The sequence below is a fragment of the Theobroma umbraticum genome, unplaced genomic scaffold (assembly GCF_002168275.2).
Source record: "Theobroma umbraticum cultivar Fairchild unplaced genomic scaffold, ASM216827v3 scaffold_51.0, whole genome shotgun sequence".
In the NCBI taxonomy this organism is placed as follows: Eukaryota; Viridiplantae; Streptophyta; class Magnoliopsida; order Malvales; family Malvaceae; genus Theobroma; species Theobroma umbraticum.
The window spans coordinates 6,995,207-7,013,903 of record NW_018397260.1 but is presented as its reverse complement, the minus strand read 5'-3'; the positions used below and the strand labels follow the sequence as shown (position 1 = coordinate 7,013,903).

At 34.8% G+C, this 18,697-nt stretch overlaps 1 protein-coding gene across 2 annotated transcripts in view; it reads left to right on the top strand.

The window, feature by feature from the left end:
- Positions 1–1,094: 1,094 nt before the first annotated feature.
- Positions 1,095–18,697, top strand: part of LOC110416170 (binding protein) — a 27,234-nt gene continuing 9,631 nt past the window's right edge. The window contains exons 1-27 of one of the 2 annotated variants that reach the window (XM_021428045.2): positions 1,095–1,281; positions 1,725–1,945; positions 2,256–2,319; positions 3,120–3,357; positions 4,198–4,374; positions 4,776–5,099; positions 5,963–6,185; positions 7,120–7,188; positions 7,660–8,106; positions 8,258–8,585; positions 9,480–9,941; positions 10,028–10,186; positions 10,296–10,445; positions 11,475–11,630; positions 11,819–11,860; positions 12,004–12,348; positions 12,525–12,698; positions 12,919–13,079; positions 13,212–13,527; positions 13,651–14,083; positions 14,229–14,565; positions 14,712–14,900; positions 16,313–16,574; positions 16,729–16,920; positions 17,016–17,234; positions 17,348–17,524; positions 18,285–18,400. In XM_021428045.2, the coding sequence (XP_021283720.1) occupies positions 1,827–1,945; positions 2,256–2,319; positions 3,120–3,357; positions 4,198–4,374; positions 4,776–5,099; positions 5,963–6,185; positions 7,120–7,188; positions 7,660–8,106; positions 8,258–8,585; positions 9,480–9,941; positions 10,028–10,186; positions 10,296–10,445; positions 11,475–11,630; positions 11,819–11,860; positions 12,004–12,348; positions 12,525–12,698; positions 12,919–13,079; positions 13,212–13,527; positions 13,651–14,083; positions 14,229–14,565; positions 14,712–14,900; positions 16,313–16,574; positions 16,729–16,920; positions 17,016–17,234; positions 17,348–17,524; positions 18,285–18,400 (5,879 nt within the window). In that variant the 5' untranslated portion in view covers positions 1,095–1,281; positions 1,725–1,826. The remainder of the gene's footprint in view (positions 1,282–1,724; positions 1,946–2,255; positions 2,320–3,119; positions 3,358–4,197; positions 4,375–4,775; positions 5,100–5,962; positions 6,186–7,119; positions 7,189–7,659; positions 8,107–8,257; positions 8,586–9,479; positions 9,942–10,027; positions 10,187–10,295; positions 10,446–11,474; positions 11,631–11,818; positions 11,861–12,003; positions 12,349–12,524; positions 12,699–12,918; positions 13,080–13,211; positions 13,528–13,650; positions 14,084–14,228; positions 14,566–14,711; positions 14,901–16,312; positions 16,575–16,728; positions 16,921–17,015; positions 17,235–17,347; positions 17,525–18,284; positions 18,401–18,697) is intronic. The other variant, XM_021428044.2, reaches the window with a different exon arrangement.

Sequence of the window (18,697 nt, the reverse complement as noted above, 5' to 3'; positions counted from 1 at the left end):
ATTTCCCTTTAAAGTCTAAATTTAAACTACAATGTTCATGCACTATTATCATATAAACCATTCTAAAGGTACAAATATGTCATATATAACTTATAGTTTTTGACATTGCATATCCACTTAATTATAATATAAATATAAATATATATTGTGTACATATGATGAAACAGAGAATTTCAACTTTAGATCTTGGCCCACTTCGTGAAGAATAAGAAAAGAGAGGTCAAGTCTTTGTTACTCCATTTAACTGATTGTTACTTAAATTAAATGCCATAAAGAGAAAAAGAAAGATGGGGTTGCTTCACTGTCAATCACATGTTTCCTTTTTTTTTTTGTTAATCAGTTATAGAGTATACTTTAGCATCTACAAAGTACATATTTATTATGATTATGATTAATATTTTGATAAATTGATTGTTAAATTTAATAATTTACTCATACAAAATTTTAAATTAATTAAAACATTTTATTATTTAAATCTAGAATATTAATTTTCAATATATGTTTAATTATCAGTATTTTATTATATAAAATATATAATTAAATATTTTTAATTAATTTAAATTTTGACATACATGATCTATGTAAACAAAGTATGAAAAATCCAACCAACAAATCAACTAAATATAAGTTATAAGAAAAAAAATAAAACTAAACTAGATTTTATATCCATAAAGTGAATTTATCGTCCTTAACATAGAAAATGTATTGAGATAAAAGAAGTAGTACATAGATAACGTTGAAAACGATAACGTTCTGTCCATCAAAAAAGGAAAGCAATAGATGTCATAGCTTTGTGATTTCGTCCTTCAAAACCCAATCTATGACTATCATGGATCCGCCAGAAAGTGACGGCCCAATTTCTATGCTCAGCGATGACCTTAGGTTAAAATTGCAAAATATAAGAATCCAAAGAGAAAAAACGGTGTCGGATTATTGAGAGACATAAAACGGCAACGTCAAAGATAAGACGAGGGTCGGTAAAGTCGTTTTGTAATGCCGTGAAACAAACAGTTTTACCCCAAAACGGGCAAATCTTGAAATTTAATAAAACTCCTGATTTTAGACTTCCTTTAAGCTTCTCCTTTGCTTCCTTTTCCTCTCTCTCTTTTTTTTTTTTATTAATTCCAATCGCTCATTTTTTTTTCTATTTTCTCTCTCTCATTTTTTTTTTCCTTTGTCACTTACTCCATCGAAAGAAGCTGAAGGAAACCATTAGAACCCAGATCTTGTATCGTAAACCCTAGAATTCAAGACAGAACTTCAGGCGTTTGATCTGATCAGGTATTTTTATCTTCCATAATCGGCGACTGCTTTATTTGTCTCGTCTTTAATCTCGTTTGCTTAAATGATCGAAAATTATCGATGAGTTTATCTTCATCTTTTTCCTTTTCGAGATATTTAATCTCTAATAGCGTGTTCTTGAGTGTTCGCCATTTTAAAGAATGTCCGTATGGCTTCCATTGGGTCATTTTTTTTATTGGATCTTCTTCGTGAAAATGTAATTACTAGGGTTGGTTTTAGTTAGTTAAATTGATTTAAGCTCTTGCTTTTTGTAGGCGAGCGTTTTTCTGTTAAAGAAGAGGAAATTATAACTGACGTGATAAAAAGTGTTTAAAAAGAATAAATAACAACGAAAGTTTTGGTGCGAATTATTTGTTTAAACTGAATTTATTACTGTTTAGTGTACGATACTGAAGCATTTGAGCCTGGTTTAATGTGAACAGCTTGGTTGATCTTGGCGAAATAGTGATGGTCTGGAATGGCCATCTGTTTCCTGATTGTTGGCTTATGAAACTGTAATTGTAGTATAAATCTTGGTGGTAAGCATGAACATTGTGAAGGGTGTAGCCGACCTTATTCGTCGGACATCTAGTGGCCAAACTGGAGATTCACCAGGGGCACAAGGGGAGAGGTTGTCTCCTCCAACTCCAAGGATCTGCTTCAGGTACTGATGCTGGCTGGCTGTTATTGATTTACAAATCTCCGGTTATTAATATGGGTGTTACAATGGAGTTTCTAAGTGAGTAAAATTTGGAAATTTGAGCACTTTGGTTTAAACTTATTTGTTGAAGAATTTCAGTAGTTGCTTATTTTGACAAGAGTCTAACTGTTTGTAATTTGTGTTTGGAGACATAGATTTATCTGTTGGATGCACTTGATTTACCTTAAGTTGTTGGTCCTGAACCTTCATTTTGTTCAAGCTGAATCATTATTAATTAATTTAGTTCTACATTCTTTTTGGTATTTTCTTCCAGTGAAGTGGATGATGAGGCAGTTTTGAGTACACTGTGGGAGAGATATGAGAACACTGTTGATAAGGTATGCGCTGCCTGAAAAGTTCTCAAAATTCTTTTAAGTTATTATAGTTTCAGTATACTGTTAATAGAATTTTTTTCTCATTCATATCAATTCATGCATGGTGTGTATTTCTTCTCCTAGATTTGATCCAAGAAAATGAAACTGTTAACAACTTGGAAGGAGGTGATAATGACATATAATCTAGACTATAATTGGACTATCTTTTAAAGGAAGTGTGTTCATTCTGCTTAAGAAGTTAAAAGGTTTAGAGAAGAAACCTTTCTTGAGTCTTTGAGCATTGGAAGTTTGTTCACAATTGTGTAGTATTCTTGTAGCATGCTTAACTAGTCTCAAGGTATTCAATTTAAAACTTTAAAGGCTTTTAGATGCCACTGAATAATTAATTTTGGTAGGTTTTATACATATTTTCTCACTTTAGGCTATCTTTCATCTGTTTATTTCTTTTTCCTCCTGCTATTCAGCTCTTTCTAATTAAGCTCTGCTTTCTTAAAGTATTCTCCTATTCTCGAGTCTGTTTAGTCTTAGTTATAGATAGATGGTTGCTGGTCAAAGCTTGGATTGGGGGTAGGGTGGGACATGGTCACAAAGCTGACCATTAACATGTCGTTAAATCACCTGACTCTGAGAATCAGAGTTTAGGCATCTATTTCAGTTTGAGATCCTGTCTGTGTTCAACGTAGTCCTGGCCTGTTTTGTTCATGGTATTTGTCATTAGATTGTAGGCTGCTGTGAGAATTTGACTATAACTTTTTTGTTTTCCTATATTAATGGATTTTTTCCCCTGATTTGCTTGATTTTAGGTGGAAAAGAAAAAGTTGTTTCAGGTTTTCCTCAAGCAATTTCTGACAGTATTCAAGAACTGGGAGCCTGTTAATGGTGGCCAGTTGCCAGAGGCGGCTGCTTCAACAACTGTTCAAGCTGCAGAGTATTTAACAAGTGTTAATGATGTAGTTGTTGGCTGCTCTGCTGGGCATCCAGCTGAAATCATTTTGACTTTGACTGAAGAGATCATGCAATTAACCAAATTGGTTTCTGAGTGTAAGTTGATTTATATCCTCTGAGCAAGTTGCTTTCATCTCGGCAGACTATTTTGTTGATAGGTAGGTCTTTTTTTATGACGATATATTGGAAAAGAATGAGAAAATTCAGAAGACAGTAAAATAAAGGGAAAACTAGAACTCCTGCGATTTGAAACCTTTGTCCTATATGTAAATGATAAAGATTTAATTAACTGATTACATTGAAAAAAAATTAAAATTTCAATTTGTAACTTAAACACTTGTTAGAACTAGTTCAATTGACGTTTATCTATTTTTTCAATGTGATAATTGATTACAATATCATTCTAGGCAACTTTATTGGAATCCCTTGTAATTGCTAAAGTTCCTCTTTATGGTAGTATGTTGTAGGCTCATCTGGTAGTGGAAGTTAAAGTACTTCTCTCATGGTGACGCATAAATGGCAATTTCTATTAATTTAGGTTGTTTCTGAATCAAGTTCAGATTCACCTAACTGAAGAGCTTTTTGATTGATTTCCAAGTTGTCCTATTATGTGTAATTTCAATAATTCTGATATGCTTTTCAGACTGTTATACTTTTGCTGAACTAATAATTTCATACTTATTCAAAGCAAGTCACATTATTATTATTATGTCTTTTAAGCATTCAGTGAATTATTTTGCAATATTAAATTAGCCACAGGGCATCTTTTCTACAATATAGGGCTTTATTTCTGGAGATTATTATAGATAGCTATGGTATTATGCTGTCACTTAATTCTTCCCATTTTTTATGAGTTTCTCTTCTTAAATATAGATTGATTGAATATTTAGTGTAAATATTTCTAAAATGTCATTGCATATGCTTTATTTTCTCCAGTAAATAATGGTGTGGGACGCACAGCAACCGACATTCCAGCAGCTTCCATAATCTTGATTATCACTTCTGAAGGATTACCTGTTTTGGATGCTTTAAAAGTTATTACTCGTTCGATGCATAATTGCAGAGTTTTTGGCTACTATGGTGGGATTCAGAAACTTACAGCATTAATGAAAGGTATGTTATATTGTTAATGGCCTCTATATTGTTATTTGAGATGCTTGCAGTTTTTGGTTGTGGTCGATTGATACTGAAATTTAGGGTTGCTTGTGGTTAGAAGTGTGTGCTTCCTAAAGTATCCAAATTTGTGGTGTAGCTATTTTGTAAAAACTCATTTATAAGGTCTTGGATTGTTTTGAAGCTTCAATGCAATTAGGTAAGATTTCTTTTTCAATTAGGCATTACATTAAACAGGGATTCTTCAATATGATTCTAGTTGGGTGTTGATTTTTCCCATTACTTCTGATATAAAATTGTCATTTTCGTCCATGGTTCTGATCTAGATTTATTGGAAGTCTGTGAATTTTATGGCTGAATTTCAAGTTCAATTTTTCATTTTTAATTTTTTTTTATTCCAGGGGCAGTTATCCAACTCAAAACAATGACTGGGGCACTTTCTGCTGATGAAAATTTTTCTAATTTGATAGCAGAGAAAACAGGGTTCTTGCAGCGAGTACTTGTATATGTGGTTTCAATCATATGTAGCTTTATTGATTTAAATTCAAATGTATATGAGAAAGCTCAATTGTACAGTAATACCGAAGATTTTCCTGTAATTGGTGCTTCATCTTCAATTGAATTTTCTAATAGTTTAAAGGGTCCTCTTTCTGAAACAAGACTACATTGGCATCAGAAGGCAGTTGTCTCAGTAATGGAAGCTGGTGGCCTTAATTGGTTAGTAGGTAAGGTAGGCAATTTTGTTTATCATCGTACATAACTTGGTAACATATGAGAACCATTTGCTGCAATATTCTTTTTTTTTTTTCTTTTCATTTGATAAGTGAAGAACTACAGAAAAGAATAGATACCAAGGGGCTGCAATATGGTTACTAATGATTATGCTGAATAGTGAAAAATTCTAACCTTATAAGTGGTCACTGAATTGGTTCACTTCTTTAATGTGTCATTATACTTTGGATTGAGTCTCCTTATATCTTCCAGATTGATTTCTTTTGGGTGCTTTTGGATTTAATATGACTGCCTCGCCTCTCTTCTCTCTCTCACATTAGCTGCTATCTTGCTAGTGTTGTTTGTTTCCCTCTGGTTTAAATCATTTTGCTCTGTAACTTGCTTATGATTAATTAGACACTCATTTTTTTGATTTGTTTGGTTGTAATCTGAATGTTGTTGTTAATCATTGGGACCTTTTGCAACATTTGGGGAGTATTAAGACTTACTTTGATTGGCATGTTTGACTATATTGTTGTCATTTCATATATATATATATATATATATATATATTATTTCTAATTGAACATTTACCTAGGGACAGTGACTTGTGTACTTCTATTTTACCGCTTCCTGAACTTGATTCCATCCCTATTCCTCAAGCACTCCTCCACTGTCTTGAATGGATGGCAGCATTTGCACACCCTGGGGGCTTGAAAATACATCTAGGATTTGGTTACCACCAGACATCATGAATGTAAACTTAAACAGTATTTTCAGTTGCAATGTTTCTTAAATTGAAACTAACACAATATATTTGTGAATATGTGTTTGTTTGCATTTTATTTTCTGTTCATGAAAGCTGTTCGTTTTTCAGAGTTGTTGCGTGTCATCAGAAGATTGAGTATGAAAGAACAGTGGACAGATATGTCACTTCAGTGCTTGACATTAAGAACCCTTTGTTTTGCATTATCTGATAATCCACGTGGTCAAAATCATTTCAAAAGCATTGGGGGGCTTGAAGTTCTATTGGATGGACTTGCACTTCCATCAATTAATATGCTACTCTTAAAGAGTACCTCACATGTTGATGGACAAAGGTACTTTTACTAACTTGTTTTGGATATTCACTTATGTCTTGATATTTTATTGAGCATGCTGGTTCTCTACATTTGATTCTATTTGGTTTGGTTGTTGAAGAGAAAAAACTGGAACAATGTCCGTCTATACATTTGATCATCTTCTTTTAAGTTTCCATCAGCTTTATTTCCACCCCACCCTGTTTTTTTGGTCATTTGACTACATGACTAAGTTAAGTATATCATGTGATAACTTTTTCTGGTTCAATTTCTTTCCTTTCCTGCCTCCCTCCCCTCCAAAGTTTCAAACTTGAATTTTAGTTAAATTCATAACGAGTTTCATGGATAGATGCTATGTGCAGTTGAATTCATATTGTATTGTATAATTAGTTTAGTTTCTAGAAGATTTTTACTCTCTGTTTAGCATCCAACATATACATCTGTACACTTGCTAAATCCTGTAGATAGAGCCAAAGTAATGGCTAAGATATCCTGTCCTAGCCATTGTTTGTTGAGTATTGTCTTTGACTATATCTTGGCCTTTTTACAAGTTGTTCAAGAACTTCTATGAAGAGCAAGAAAGAGCTGGGATTGGCTTAGTTGGCTTGTTTCATTAGTGCCTCCTTGAGAAGCTCTCTACATCAGATATATGATCCCACACTATCCAAATGGGTTTAGGGTTGCTAAACATGGCTGGTATCTGGTGATAGTTAGTTGGGTAGGCTATCTTAAAGTCTGCTAGGCTTATCTTTGAATCTTTTAGCTTTTTCTGGGAAGCTAATGCTCAATGATCTTACAACATTTTCCCATTAGTTCTTTCCATTCTGAAGCCTTCGAATTTAATTTGCGTGTGTGAAGAAAATTAATTGTCTATGAATCTTTTGAGAGGAACATTTATTTCTTCCTTATTTTTCTCTTTCTTGATCTTATGATTTGGTGGTTAACTTTTATGCAGAGAGCAGAATACCATGCTGAAAATTTTCCAGCTCCATGTCCTTTCTTTGGAAGTTCTTAGGGAGGCTGTGTATCCTATATATCACCTCTCTTGTATGCTGAATCTTGTGTATAGGTTCACTTTTTGCAATTTAATGATTTAACTGTTTTCTTGCGAAAATGAAATTTATGCTTTGTATGCTAAATGGAATTATATCACTCTCCTGTAGATATAACTGAATCTGACACTAAGTCCATTCCTGCCAGGATGCTGTACCTGTTAATGTTAGAGCTTAAGTTGCCAATCCATCATCTGCCTTTGACACTGAGGACACTTTAGTGAGAATATTGTCTTAAATTTCAAACTGGTTTTGTTTGGTTAGTAATTGCCAACTCACCCTCTTCTTTTCTCCATTCCTCCAATGTGTAATAAAGTGGATTTTATTTATCCGATGAAATCAGTGACAGTAGGGGTTTCTTTCTCAATTTATTGGCCCAAATATAATAATTTATATCATCAGTTATGTGTGAATACATATTAATGACCTTAACAAGTAATCAGCTTTGGCAATGTGAATAACCTACAGTTTCTATGTGAAAATGGAAGAGTTCATAAATTCGCAAATAGCTTTTGTTCACCTGCTTTCATGCTTCAAGAGTACAAGCAGCAGATGAAGGATTCAGTTCCACAGGATGGCAGTCAAACATCCATTGACAATAATGCTAAAAGTGGTTTGGCAGAGCCTTCTGCTCCTTTATCTGAGAAGGCTTCTTATCATCAACTTTGGAATGATTGTGTTGTCGAGTTGAGCGGAGTACTAAGCTCATTCCTTCTTGCTCCAGAAGATGTTAAATTTCTTCATGGCCAAGGAACCTCTGGTCGGATTCCCATGCCAATTTCTTCAGTTTATGCCGAACTTTCAATTAAATGGGTCATGAGGGTTCTTCTTACAGTTTTCCCATGCATAAAGGCTTGTTCAAATCAAAATGAATTGCCAAACCATTTATGGTAAGGTTACTCTCTCCCTTCCTATTTCTATTGTAGTTATGGTGCCATTTAAGCAGACTCCTGCAAGCTATGATTCTGTTTTCCTTTAGCACGTTGTTTTCTCCCTTCATTTTTAACCTTCCCCCACTTTCCCCTGTTATTTTTCTTGTAGGGTGTTTGTCAGTACCTTGCAGCGTTGTGTTCTTAATGCTTTCAGGAAGGTTCTTGTTTCATCACCAGCATTACTTGAAGTGTTTCGTAAAGAGGGAATTTGGGATCTTATCTTCTCTGAGAACTTTTTCTATTTTGGGCCAGCTTCAGAAGAATTTTCTGAAGAGTTTAGTCCATACCATGAGGAGTCTCCAGAAAAGCTTGAAAAATGTTCTGCTTCTGGTAACAATTCTGTTCAACTAAAATTTAGTGGGGTTGAAATTATTCTGATGGAAGTGATTTCACTTGTGGAATTAGCAGCAACTTCTAATGGGAGTGTCCATAACTTGGTATGTTCTTGATACATCCGAGATATTCTTTGTAAAACAGTCCAGTCTTCATTGTGCCTCATGCACGAATAAATAATTTCTTATCTAGTTAGCCTGGTGATAATAAATTGCTTTTGAAAGGGGGGATACCTAGATTTGAGGTTGAAATTGACAAAGGTGACTAGCAAGGGCAAGTCAGAGGTGTTGTGGGCTTTATTAGAAGGCTGGCGCTGTGATGAAAATCTCTCTCTGAAGATTTTCAGTACTACACTTGAACTATTCATCCAATGCTTGTGTAATCATATTTTAATGTGGAATTCATGCGGGTCCAATGTATATGCTAAAATGCGGAAATTACAATGGTGGACATAGCCAGTACAACAATAGTGGTGGAAATTTGTTGACTTAAGAATTTCTTTATATCTGATTTTAGTGTTTTTAGCCATTTTGCGTGCTTATGCTGTTAATTTCTTTTACCTATCATATCCAAGCACCATGCTGATTGAAAGATTTTAGTTTTGTGTTTCTTGTATTTCACATATTGGTAATTGCTTATTGTAGAATAAATTCAGCAAAGTTTGGTGATATGGAAAATAGAATCCATAAGTTGTTGGAGAACATATAACGTAGCCATTTAACATTCTTAATTATATGTATTGGCAATATTATAAACATTTAAGTTGATGCCTTTCATTTGGTTATGTATTTTGGTAGAAGCATATGATAGTTTGTGATGTTTTTGTCTGGGTGCATGTTTAATATTTTTCCTTATATGTGCTTGTGAGTGTTATGCCCATGAATGTTCCAATTTGTTCTATGTTCCTAAAAGGATTTATTCTTGATTTGATTGTAAAGGCTTGTACGTTTGTGCTTAGGAGTTTGCTTATATTTCACTTTCTCCCTTTGTTGTTACAGCCTGAATTGTCTGCATTATTGGAAGCTCTTGAACAGTCTGCTTGTAATCCTGAGATTGCTAGTGTTCTTGCAAAAAGTCTGCTTCGGATATTACAGCTTTCAGCCGAAAAAACTATTGCTTCCTTTAAGGCACTCAATGCAGTTTCCAGGGTTCTCAAAGTTGCTTGCATTCTAGCCCAAGAATCTAGAAGGTCAGGAAATTTGAGCCCTGTGATTGAGAATAATTCTTTGGAAGCGTTTCGACCTCATGGTTATCAGAGACTTGATTCAAGTGAGACATCCCAAAGTTGGATCAAATGCATGGAAACATGCATGGATCTCTTTATGGAATTTTTCTCCGTAGCAGATGATGCTAGAAGTTTGGTTTTGCATGATTCTACCTGCATTGATTGTTTGTTTGAATTGTTTTGGGAAGAAGGTCTGAGAAATCATGTTCTTAGATACATTTTTGACCTCATGAAGGTATGTTTTGAAACTGTTATAAAGCTTTTTCTCTTTTTTTTACTAACTTGTTAAGCAATAAACCCATTCTTTTCCCATATTTTTAGATTGTAACACTATCTGAAGAAGATCGAAAAGCGATATCGTACTTATGTTCAAAATATTTAGAAACCTTCACTCTTATAAGGGAGCGTGAAAAAAGCTTTGCTGAACTGTCTATCAATCTATTGGTTGGAATGATAGATATGCTCCAGAGTGATCCAGTGGTATGTTCCCTGTACTGTTCGCCTTCGCCATGCCCTTCTCTAAAGCTGTCTTTGGGAACTTGGCTATTGAGTTTTACATTATTGTCTTACACATGTCATGTTTCTTCAGCATTACCAGGCTTTATTTCGAGATGGAGAATGCTTTTTGCATGTTGTCTCTTTACTAAATGGCAATCTTGATGAGGCAAATGGAGAGAGGTTGGTTTTGATTGTTTTACAAACTCTTACCTGTCTACTTGCAAGCAATGATGCCTCAAAGGTAATTTGCATTCCTTTTTTCATTTGTTTCCTTGTTTCCTTGTTTGTTAAGTCTTTCTGGAATAGTTGAATGCTTTATATATGTTTATCCTGATGAGTGCAAACAAGTGGTCTTTCTTAGTGAAGATTTGCTCCAGCGCTAGTTTCTGTCTTTATTGCAGTTTTTAGTGTGGCTGCCATCTGTTTGTCTACATCCTTATGTGTGAGAACATTGAAAACCTTTCTAACTCGTCTGACTTTGCCTAAAATGTAGTTTAAGTCTCATCCGTGTTTATTAAAGGGATGCAAAGTCCAATTTGTTTTACTGGGATCGTTTTGTCTTGTGTAATATTTCTGTGCTACCCTATGTGATAGGCTGCTGCACTTAATGTGGAAAGTAAGTATGGATTGATGCATTTGGAATTCTTGACCTTTAGTAGTCTGCATAGCAGGGAATTTCTTGTTTGTACTTGAGATTAGGGGTGGCAAATGGGCTGGTTTGGTTTGGTCTTCTTGGGTTCAGCATGTTCTGGGCTTTGGTCATTTCGTGATTGGATTAGGTTCAGGCCATTTTAGATTTTACTCAAGATGTGGCCATTTCAAATGAGGTTTGGGTCATTTTCAGTTCAGATTATCATGGTTTTAAGCCATTTTTGGTTCGGGTCTTTGACTTTATGGTCAATTCAGGTTTAGGCAGGTTCAAGTTTGGGCTTTTTTGGGTACATTTTCATGTTGGGGTTGGTTTTGCCACCTCTACTTTGGATGATAAATGGCTAGACGGTAAGCTCTAGAACTAGAACTAAGATTTGTAGAATGTCAAAAGGAAAACACCTGGGACATCTAGAGCTGGCATTAAGTTTTAGTTCTGTATGTTTAAGATTTTTAGGTGTTTATTGGTTGCTCCTGTCATGCTTTTAAAGCACACCTGTCTAATTACGCTGACATTATCCTTTTGCATTACAATATGGAGAATTATAATGGGGTCTTGGCAGTTATTCTTTCATTGTTCTCATGTGTTGTACCATTTTGTATTCATTAATTAATTTTACAGGCAGCATTTAGAGCTCTTGTTGGCAAGGGTTATCAGACATTGCAAAGTTTGCTGTTAGACTTCTGCCAATGGCATCCAAGTGAAGCACTTTTAAATGCACTTCTTGATATGCTTGTTGATGGAAAGTTTGAAATAAAAGGGAGCCTTCATATAAAGGTGATTTAATCTCCTCAAGTTTCTCCATGACCCACTGTGTCACCCTTGCTGTCTGGTCGCTTGAAATGATTTTATGATCTTTCGTCATTTTCCTCAGTGCACTTAGTTTTGAAAAAATTGTTGTCTTTGGATTGGTGCCGCTGTCTTTGTTCTCATATACGTTTTTTTCTTATTCTGTTTTGATTCAGAATGACGATGTTATCATACTGTTTTTGAGTGTTCTACAGAAGGTTAGTAATTCATATTTCTTGGTTTGCTCTACTCTGTTTGATAGTACTAAATTCCCTCAGAATCTGTTATAGCTGATTTGTACAGTACAAAATAGAAGTCTTTTGAATTTGATGTCATTACTTGCTAATTTGTGATTGGCCAGAGCAGTGAGTCTTTGCGGCATTATGGTCTCAGTGTGTTTCAGCAGCTGCTCAGGGATTCCCTTTCCAATCGAGCTTCATGTGTTGCGGCAGGAATGCTTAATTTCCTTCTTGATTGGTTCGTTGAAGAAGATGATGACAGTGTCATTTTGAAAATTGCACAACTGATTCAGGTTATTGGTGGCCATAGCATATCTGGGAAGGATATTCGCAAGATCTTTGCTCTCCTCCGAAGTGAGAAAGTGGGGACTCAACAGCAGTACTGCTCATTGTTATTGACCACTGTTTTGTCAATGCTAAATGAGAAGGGGCCAACTGCCTTCTTTGATCTCAACGGGAATGATTCTGTAAGTCTTTTTGGCGACCTTGGGAGCATTTCTGAAGATAATTTCTTCTAGCTTAAAGACTGAGAGATATTAATCTAATATCTTTCCACAAACATTGGAGCATGTTTCTTTTAATTATTGTGCCTTATGACTATGATTTGTACCTGATATTCATATATCTATGTATTTGTTTGTAGGGAATCGTAATTAAGACACCCGTGCAATGGCCTCTCAACAAGGGTTTTTCTTTTTCATGTTGGCTTAGGGTTGAGAACTTCCCGGGGGATGGAGCAATGGGCCTTTTCAAATTTCTCACAGAAAATGGAAGAGGGTGCTTAGCAGCAGTAGCAAAGGACAAACTTATTTATGAGGTGAATATATGATGTGTTTGTCTCTAGGAAGTTTCTTCCAAAGCTTAATTTGTTTTCCAACTGAAAATGCCTTGCGTGTGTATTTCCTAGTAAATAGAAAAGAATTCCCATGCCCACTTACAGGCACTCACAAAAGAAAGTCGGCTTGCTTTCATTTTATGTCTTGGGCATTACTGCCAATTTCTTGCAGTTATTGATATATTTCTCATGTCCTTCACAGTCTATCAATCTGAAACGACAGAATATCCAGATGCATGTTAATCTAGTCAGGAAGAAATGGCATTTTCTTTGTATTACTCATTCCATTGGAAGAGCATTTTCTGGGGGTAGCCTATTGAGATGTTATCTTGATGGTGATCTTGTATCTTCTGAAAGATGCAGGTATCATGCCACCTTTAATTATTCTCAGTTTGAATTTTACTTTTTATCATTAAAAGCTTTTCATGTTTTGAGAGGAATATATTTTTCAGCACTGATAAGTTTCCTCCTGACCCTTGTTATTTCATGCCTCAGATATGCAAAAGTCAATGAATTATTGACTAGTTGCTCCATTGGTACAAAGATCATCTTGCCTCAAAATGAAGAAGATAATACCCTGGACTCCATCAAGTATTCGTTTCCTTTTCTTGGTCAGATTGGTCCAGTTTATTTGTTTTGTGATGCCATTTCTTCTGAGCAAGTCAAGGCTGTACATTCTCTTGGACCAAGCTATATGTATTCTTTCCTTGATAATGAAGCTACTGCATTTGGGGATAACCCATTGCCTAGTGGAATTCTTGATGCAAAAGATGGTCTTGCGTCCAAAATTGTATTTGGACTCAATGCACAGGTTCTTTTCCCCTTCCTTTCAGGGACACACACATGCACATGCAGACAATTACACGCATGCATGTCTAAAAGGCAGTTCTGCTTCTGTGTCTTGCTGAACCCTAGATGTTGATTGCTTTTTCAGGCAAGTGATGGCAAGAAATTGTTTAATGTCTCACCTGTACTGGATCATGCATTGGATAAGAATTTATTTGAAGCAACTATTATGGTTGGTACACAGTTATGCTCTAGACGCTTGCTTCAAGAGATAATTTACTGTGTTGGGGGTGTATCTGTGTTTTTCCCTCTTATCACTCAGTCTGATAGATATGAAAATGATGAAAGTGGAGTTTTGGAAAGTACACTGCTCCTGCCTGTTGCAAAAGAGCGTCTGACCGCTGAAGTTATTGAGCTTATTGCTTCTGTTTTAGATGATAATTTAGCAAATCTGCAACAAATGCATCTTCTTTCTGGATTTTCAATCCTGGGGTTTTTATTGCAATCACTTCAACCTCAGCATCTCAATAGTGAAACACTCTCTGCATTGAAGCATTTGTTTCATGTTGTATCTTCCTGTGGTATGATTATGAAGCATCTCGAGTTCTATTTTTGTAGTAATTATTCATATTCATATACTCACTTGATTTTCATTTTAATGTAGTTATTTTCATGCACATATATGAATATATCTCATTCATATTGATGTTTCTGTTTCCTCTTTAGGATTGGCAGAGCTGCTCATGAAAGAAGCCGTATCTGCCATTTTTCTTAATCCCCTTATCTGGCTGTACACAGTTTACAATGTGCAGCGTGATCTGTACATGTTTCTCATTGAACAATTTGATAATGATCCGAGGTTGCTTAAAAGTTTGTGCCGGCTCCCACGTGTTATTGACATTGTACGGCTGTGTTACTGGGATAATGTGAAATCTCGGTTTGCTATTGGAGGCAAGCCTCTTTTACATCCTATTACTAAACAAGTTATTGGAGAAAGACCTGGTAGAGAAGAAATACGTAAAATTCGTCTTCTTTTATTAAGTCTTGGTGAAATGAGCCTCAGGTATGTATTCTCAAGTAAATGAGGGCATCTGATGTTGCCTAATGTACAGTATTTGATCTGCTATTTCGTTTTGATAGACATATATAGCACATTATTATTTTTTGTTATTTTTCAGTTTTCTTAACAAAACTTTTGCACGTATGCAGGCAAAACATTGCACCAGCTGATATAAAAGTTCTTATAGCTTTTTTTGAAACAAGCCAAGATATGACATGCATTGAGGATGTTTTACATATGGTTATACGTGCTGTTACTCAAAAATCATTGCTTGTTTCCTTCCTTGAACAAGTAAATCTGATAGGTGGCTGTCACATTTTTGTCAATCTGCTACAGAGGTATGCCTTCTGCGTTAAGAGTTTAATGCACAAACTTTTTAGAGGCAACGGTGACCTTCTCTGTTTCATTAAAGAATGGCTTCCAGCATTTTTTTTCCAAATCTGTTTTTTTGTTGTGTATTTCTTTAAATTACATAAATCTTCATATAATATATTTCCTTTAACAGTGTACTTTCTTACTAAGTGTTTAATATTGAGAGGTTTGACATGTTATGAATTATTTGCAGTTATGAATGAAATTAAACCTTACTGTGTTTTTTAATCGAAAACATTAATGAACTGTTGCTAGAATTTTATATATACTGACACTAGGATTAAAGGGATGGAGAAGTAAAGCTAAGAATGCTTTGCCAGAGTGGGCCACTGTCAAGATTGGAGTCATTTAGCAATATGCTCTGCTAGTTTGTTGTAACCTGGATTTAGTATTGACATTTTACAATGTAGTTGCCTTGTTCATTTGCCACATCAGCCATGGTTATGTTTTGCCCTTTATTTATATTTTAGTTTATCTAATTTCTATTATTTGGTATATTTGTTACTGGACAACCTGGAAAAGATATTGAACAAACTAGTATTTGAAACGCAATGGAGGTGCATGCTTTCATCAATCAATTTAAATGGTGCTTGAATCGCTCATTTGGTAGATTAAGGGATTAGAAAACTAAGGCTTACTATAACACATAAATTTAGGACAAAAAGTGTTGCTGATGAAGAGTCTTAATGTGTATTGAACATGAATTGGGCACCGGATTTAAAATACAACCTAGGATTATCCTACTTTAGTATTAACAATGTGTCATGCCTTTAGCCTTTGTGGCCTATTGGCAACTCCCTCTCTGAGCAGAAGGGTCAAGATTTAAATTATAAGAGAGGTGGTTTTGGAGATTTGTGTGTGGGTGGGGGGTGTTAAGTGGAGCTGTGGTTTTCACTGGTTTTGTATTTCTCTTTAACTATTGATATGATTTTTCCCCGAAGTTGAATATTGCCATTGAATCCTTGGAAGTAATCTTTGTTAAGAGACCATACTATTTTTCTCAAGCATCTGTGAACCTTTTTCCTCTTAATTTTGATTTTAAAACTGCATCTTCTTTTTTCCTTTTTCTTTTTATTTCTTGTTTTTTATTTTGTCACTGTGGTCTGACACAATATTGTCTACTAGAATTTTGTTAGAAAATTTTTTTAACCATTTTTTATTGTTCCCAGTGTTGATTTAGAATAATATGCAGTTGCAGAAAATGCTGAACCAAGTGCAAGCTTAAGTATATTTTGCTTTAGTAGTTAGCTTATAATTTTTATAAATGAATGCATTTAACTTCCTATTAATGACTTTAATTACTTTGATTGGAATCTGCAAAAGTGTTCTATTTAAGAGCGCAAGTCCTTATGGTCATCCTTCAATTTATTTTGTGTAGGGAATATGAACCCATCAGATTGCTTGGCTTACAGTTTCTAGGAAGACTTTTGGTTGGTTTTCCATCAGAGAAAAAGGGGCTAAGATTTTTCAATCTTGCTGTTGGAAGATCAAAATCTCTTTCAGAAAACAACAAGAAAATTAGCTCAAGGATGCAACCACTCTTCTCAGCTATATCTGACAGGTTGTTTAAATTTCCACAGACGGATAATTTGTGCGCCACCTTGTTTGATGTTCTTCTCGGTGGTGCTAGCCCCAGACAGGTGATCAACCAAATCATGGATTGTTTTTGCTCATTTTTCTATTAGTTTAGTATGTTTTAGCTGCTGTTTCTGTTACTCACTTGATTGCCTGTGGTAGTGGTAATTCTCTGATATTTTTCCACCTGTATTGTTTCTTGAAAATATTTGTTTACAGGTGTTACAGAAAAACAGCCTGGTTGACAAGCAGAGGGGCAGAGGAAATAATTCTCACTTTTTCCTTCCTCAGATCTTGGTTCTGATTTTCAGATTCCTATCCAGCTGCAAAGATGCATCTGCAAGAATGAAAATAATTAGTGATCTACTTGACCTTCTTGATTCAAATCCTCTGAATATAGAAGCTTTAATGGTACTGCATTCAGTTAATTATTGATATCATATTTATGCTGTGTATGCTTTTAAAAATGCTATCCGATTATCTAATTATTCAAATTTTGCAATTAGGAATATGGTTGGAATGCTTGGTTAACAGCTTCTGTGAAACTTGATGTGGTAAAAGACTATAGGCCTGATTCAAGATATCAAGGTGACTATGAAACAAATGAGCAAAATCTTGTGAGGAGGGTTTTTTGTATTGTTCTTTGTCACTATATACATTTTATAAAAGGTGGCTGGCAACAATTAGAGGAGACGGTGAATTTTCTACTTCTGCAGTGTGGGCAAGTATGTCAAATTCCTTACCATGTTACAAAGTATCTATATATTTTAATTTGAATTCTTTATGATGTTTTTTAGCCCATTAATGGATAATTACTTTAATATCTTTTTCTTGATAGGGTGGCATATCATGTCAATACCTGCTTTGTGACATATATGACAATTTAATTCAAAGGCTGGTAGATATATCTGCCGAGGAGAATATTTTTAGTTCACAGCCTTGTCGGGACAATACATTATACTTTCTGCGACTGGTTGATGAGATGCTTATCTCTGAATTTGGCAATAAACTTCCGGTACCGACTTACTTGAGAATCTGACTGGATTATGTTTATTCTTGGTTTATCTGCAATTCTGTTATGGAAAAGTTTTTCATTCTATATTTCACTGCCTCAAAATCCCTAACATCGCCACCTTAAAGATGTGGAGGACGAATATGTTAGGCTATGGCAAAGAGAAGGCCCAGGTGGTCGTAAGGCTTTCTCATTAGATTCCTGCTATACATGTTTTGAAAGAAGAAGTCAAATTCACTTGATTATCTTGCTCTTATTCTCTAGGCAATACTTCCAATCATAGGATAATCAAGAATGAATATGGGATAATGAAAAGGTCACTTTTTTCTCTTGCAATATGATGCAAGTACATTGTGACTGCTCTATTGAACTTATAAAAATCACAATGCCAATCAGAGGATGTGAATTTTAGGCTGTTCCTGTGAACCTGAAGTAGTGGGTCTAGTTGGCAAAAACTAATGGAGAAAGTACATCTTTTATTCAGATTTGTTATTTGTTGGTTTTAGTAAAAATTGCAATAAGTTCTTTAATAAATTGATTGAACATGTATTTATTAGTATGTTTGAAATTTCTGCATTCAAATATTTGGAAATTTAGCAATACTTATGCATCCATGAAGATTAATCAAGATCTTTCTTTGTAGCATCCCACTCTTAATAAAAAAACACTTTAGAATAAACAAATATGTTTTATGATTTGGCTTGTCATTTTCTACTTATGTAGTTTGCTATCCCCACTTAAGAATGATGTTAAATTCTCGCAGTTTCCTACAAATAGCTCTGAGTCTTCTCTGAATTCTTTAGAGGTAGAAAGCCAGAAAGATTATACCACTATGCTGCATGAGGTCTTGCAAGGAGAATTTGATGACAAAGTGTCTGGGTACTATCTCCAAAACTGATATGTTCCTTATTATCTGTTTGTGGCGTAGTTGAGATGAATTTATGTGGGTTATTGAGATTTAATGATTTCTTCCATCTATGGTCAAATACTAAATCTGTCTGTGTAGTCACTACATAGTGATTTGGTTTTATATTTGTATATCATTGGCTTGTTTTTCATCTTTTAACTTATCATTTAAGCCGCTAAATCACTAGAAAAGTTAGAGATAATAGGCTATTCTACTTTTTTTTATTCTTTTCCCTTCTCTTCTTTTCATATATTCTCCTCGGAATGGTT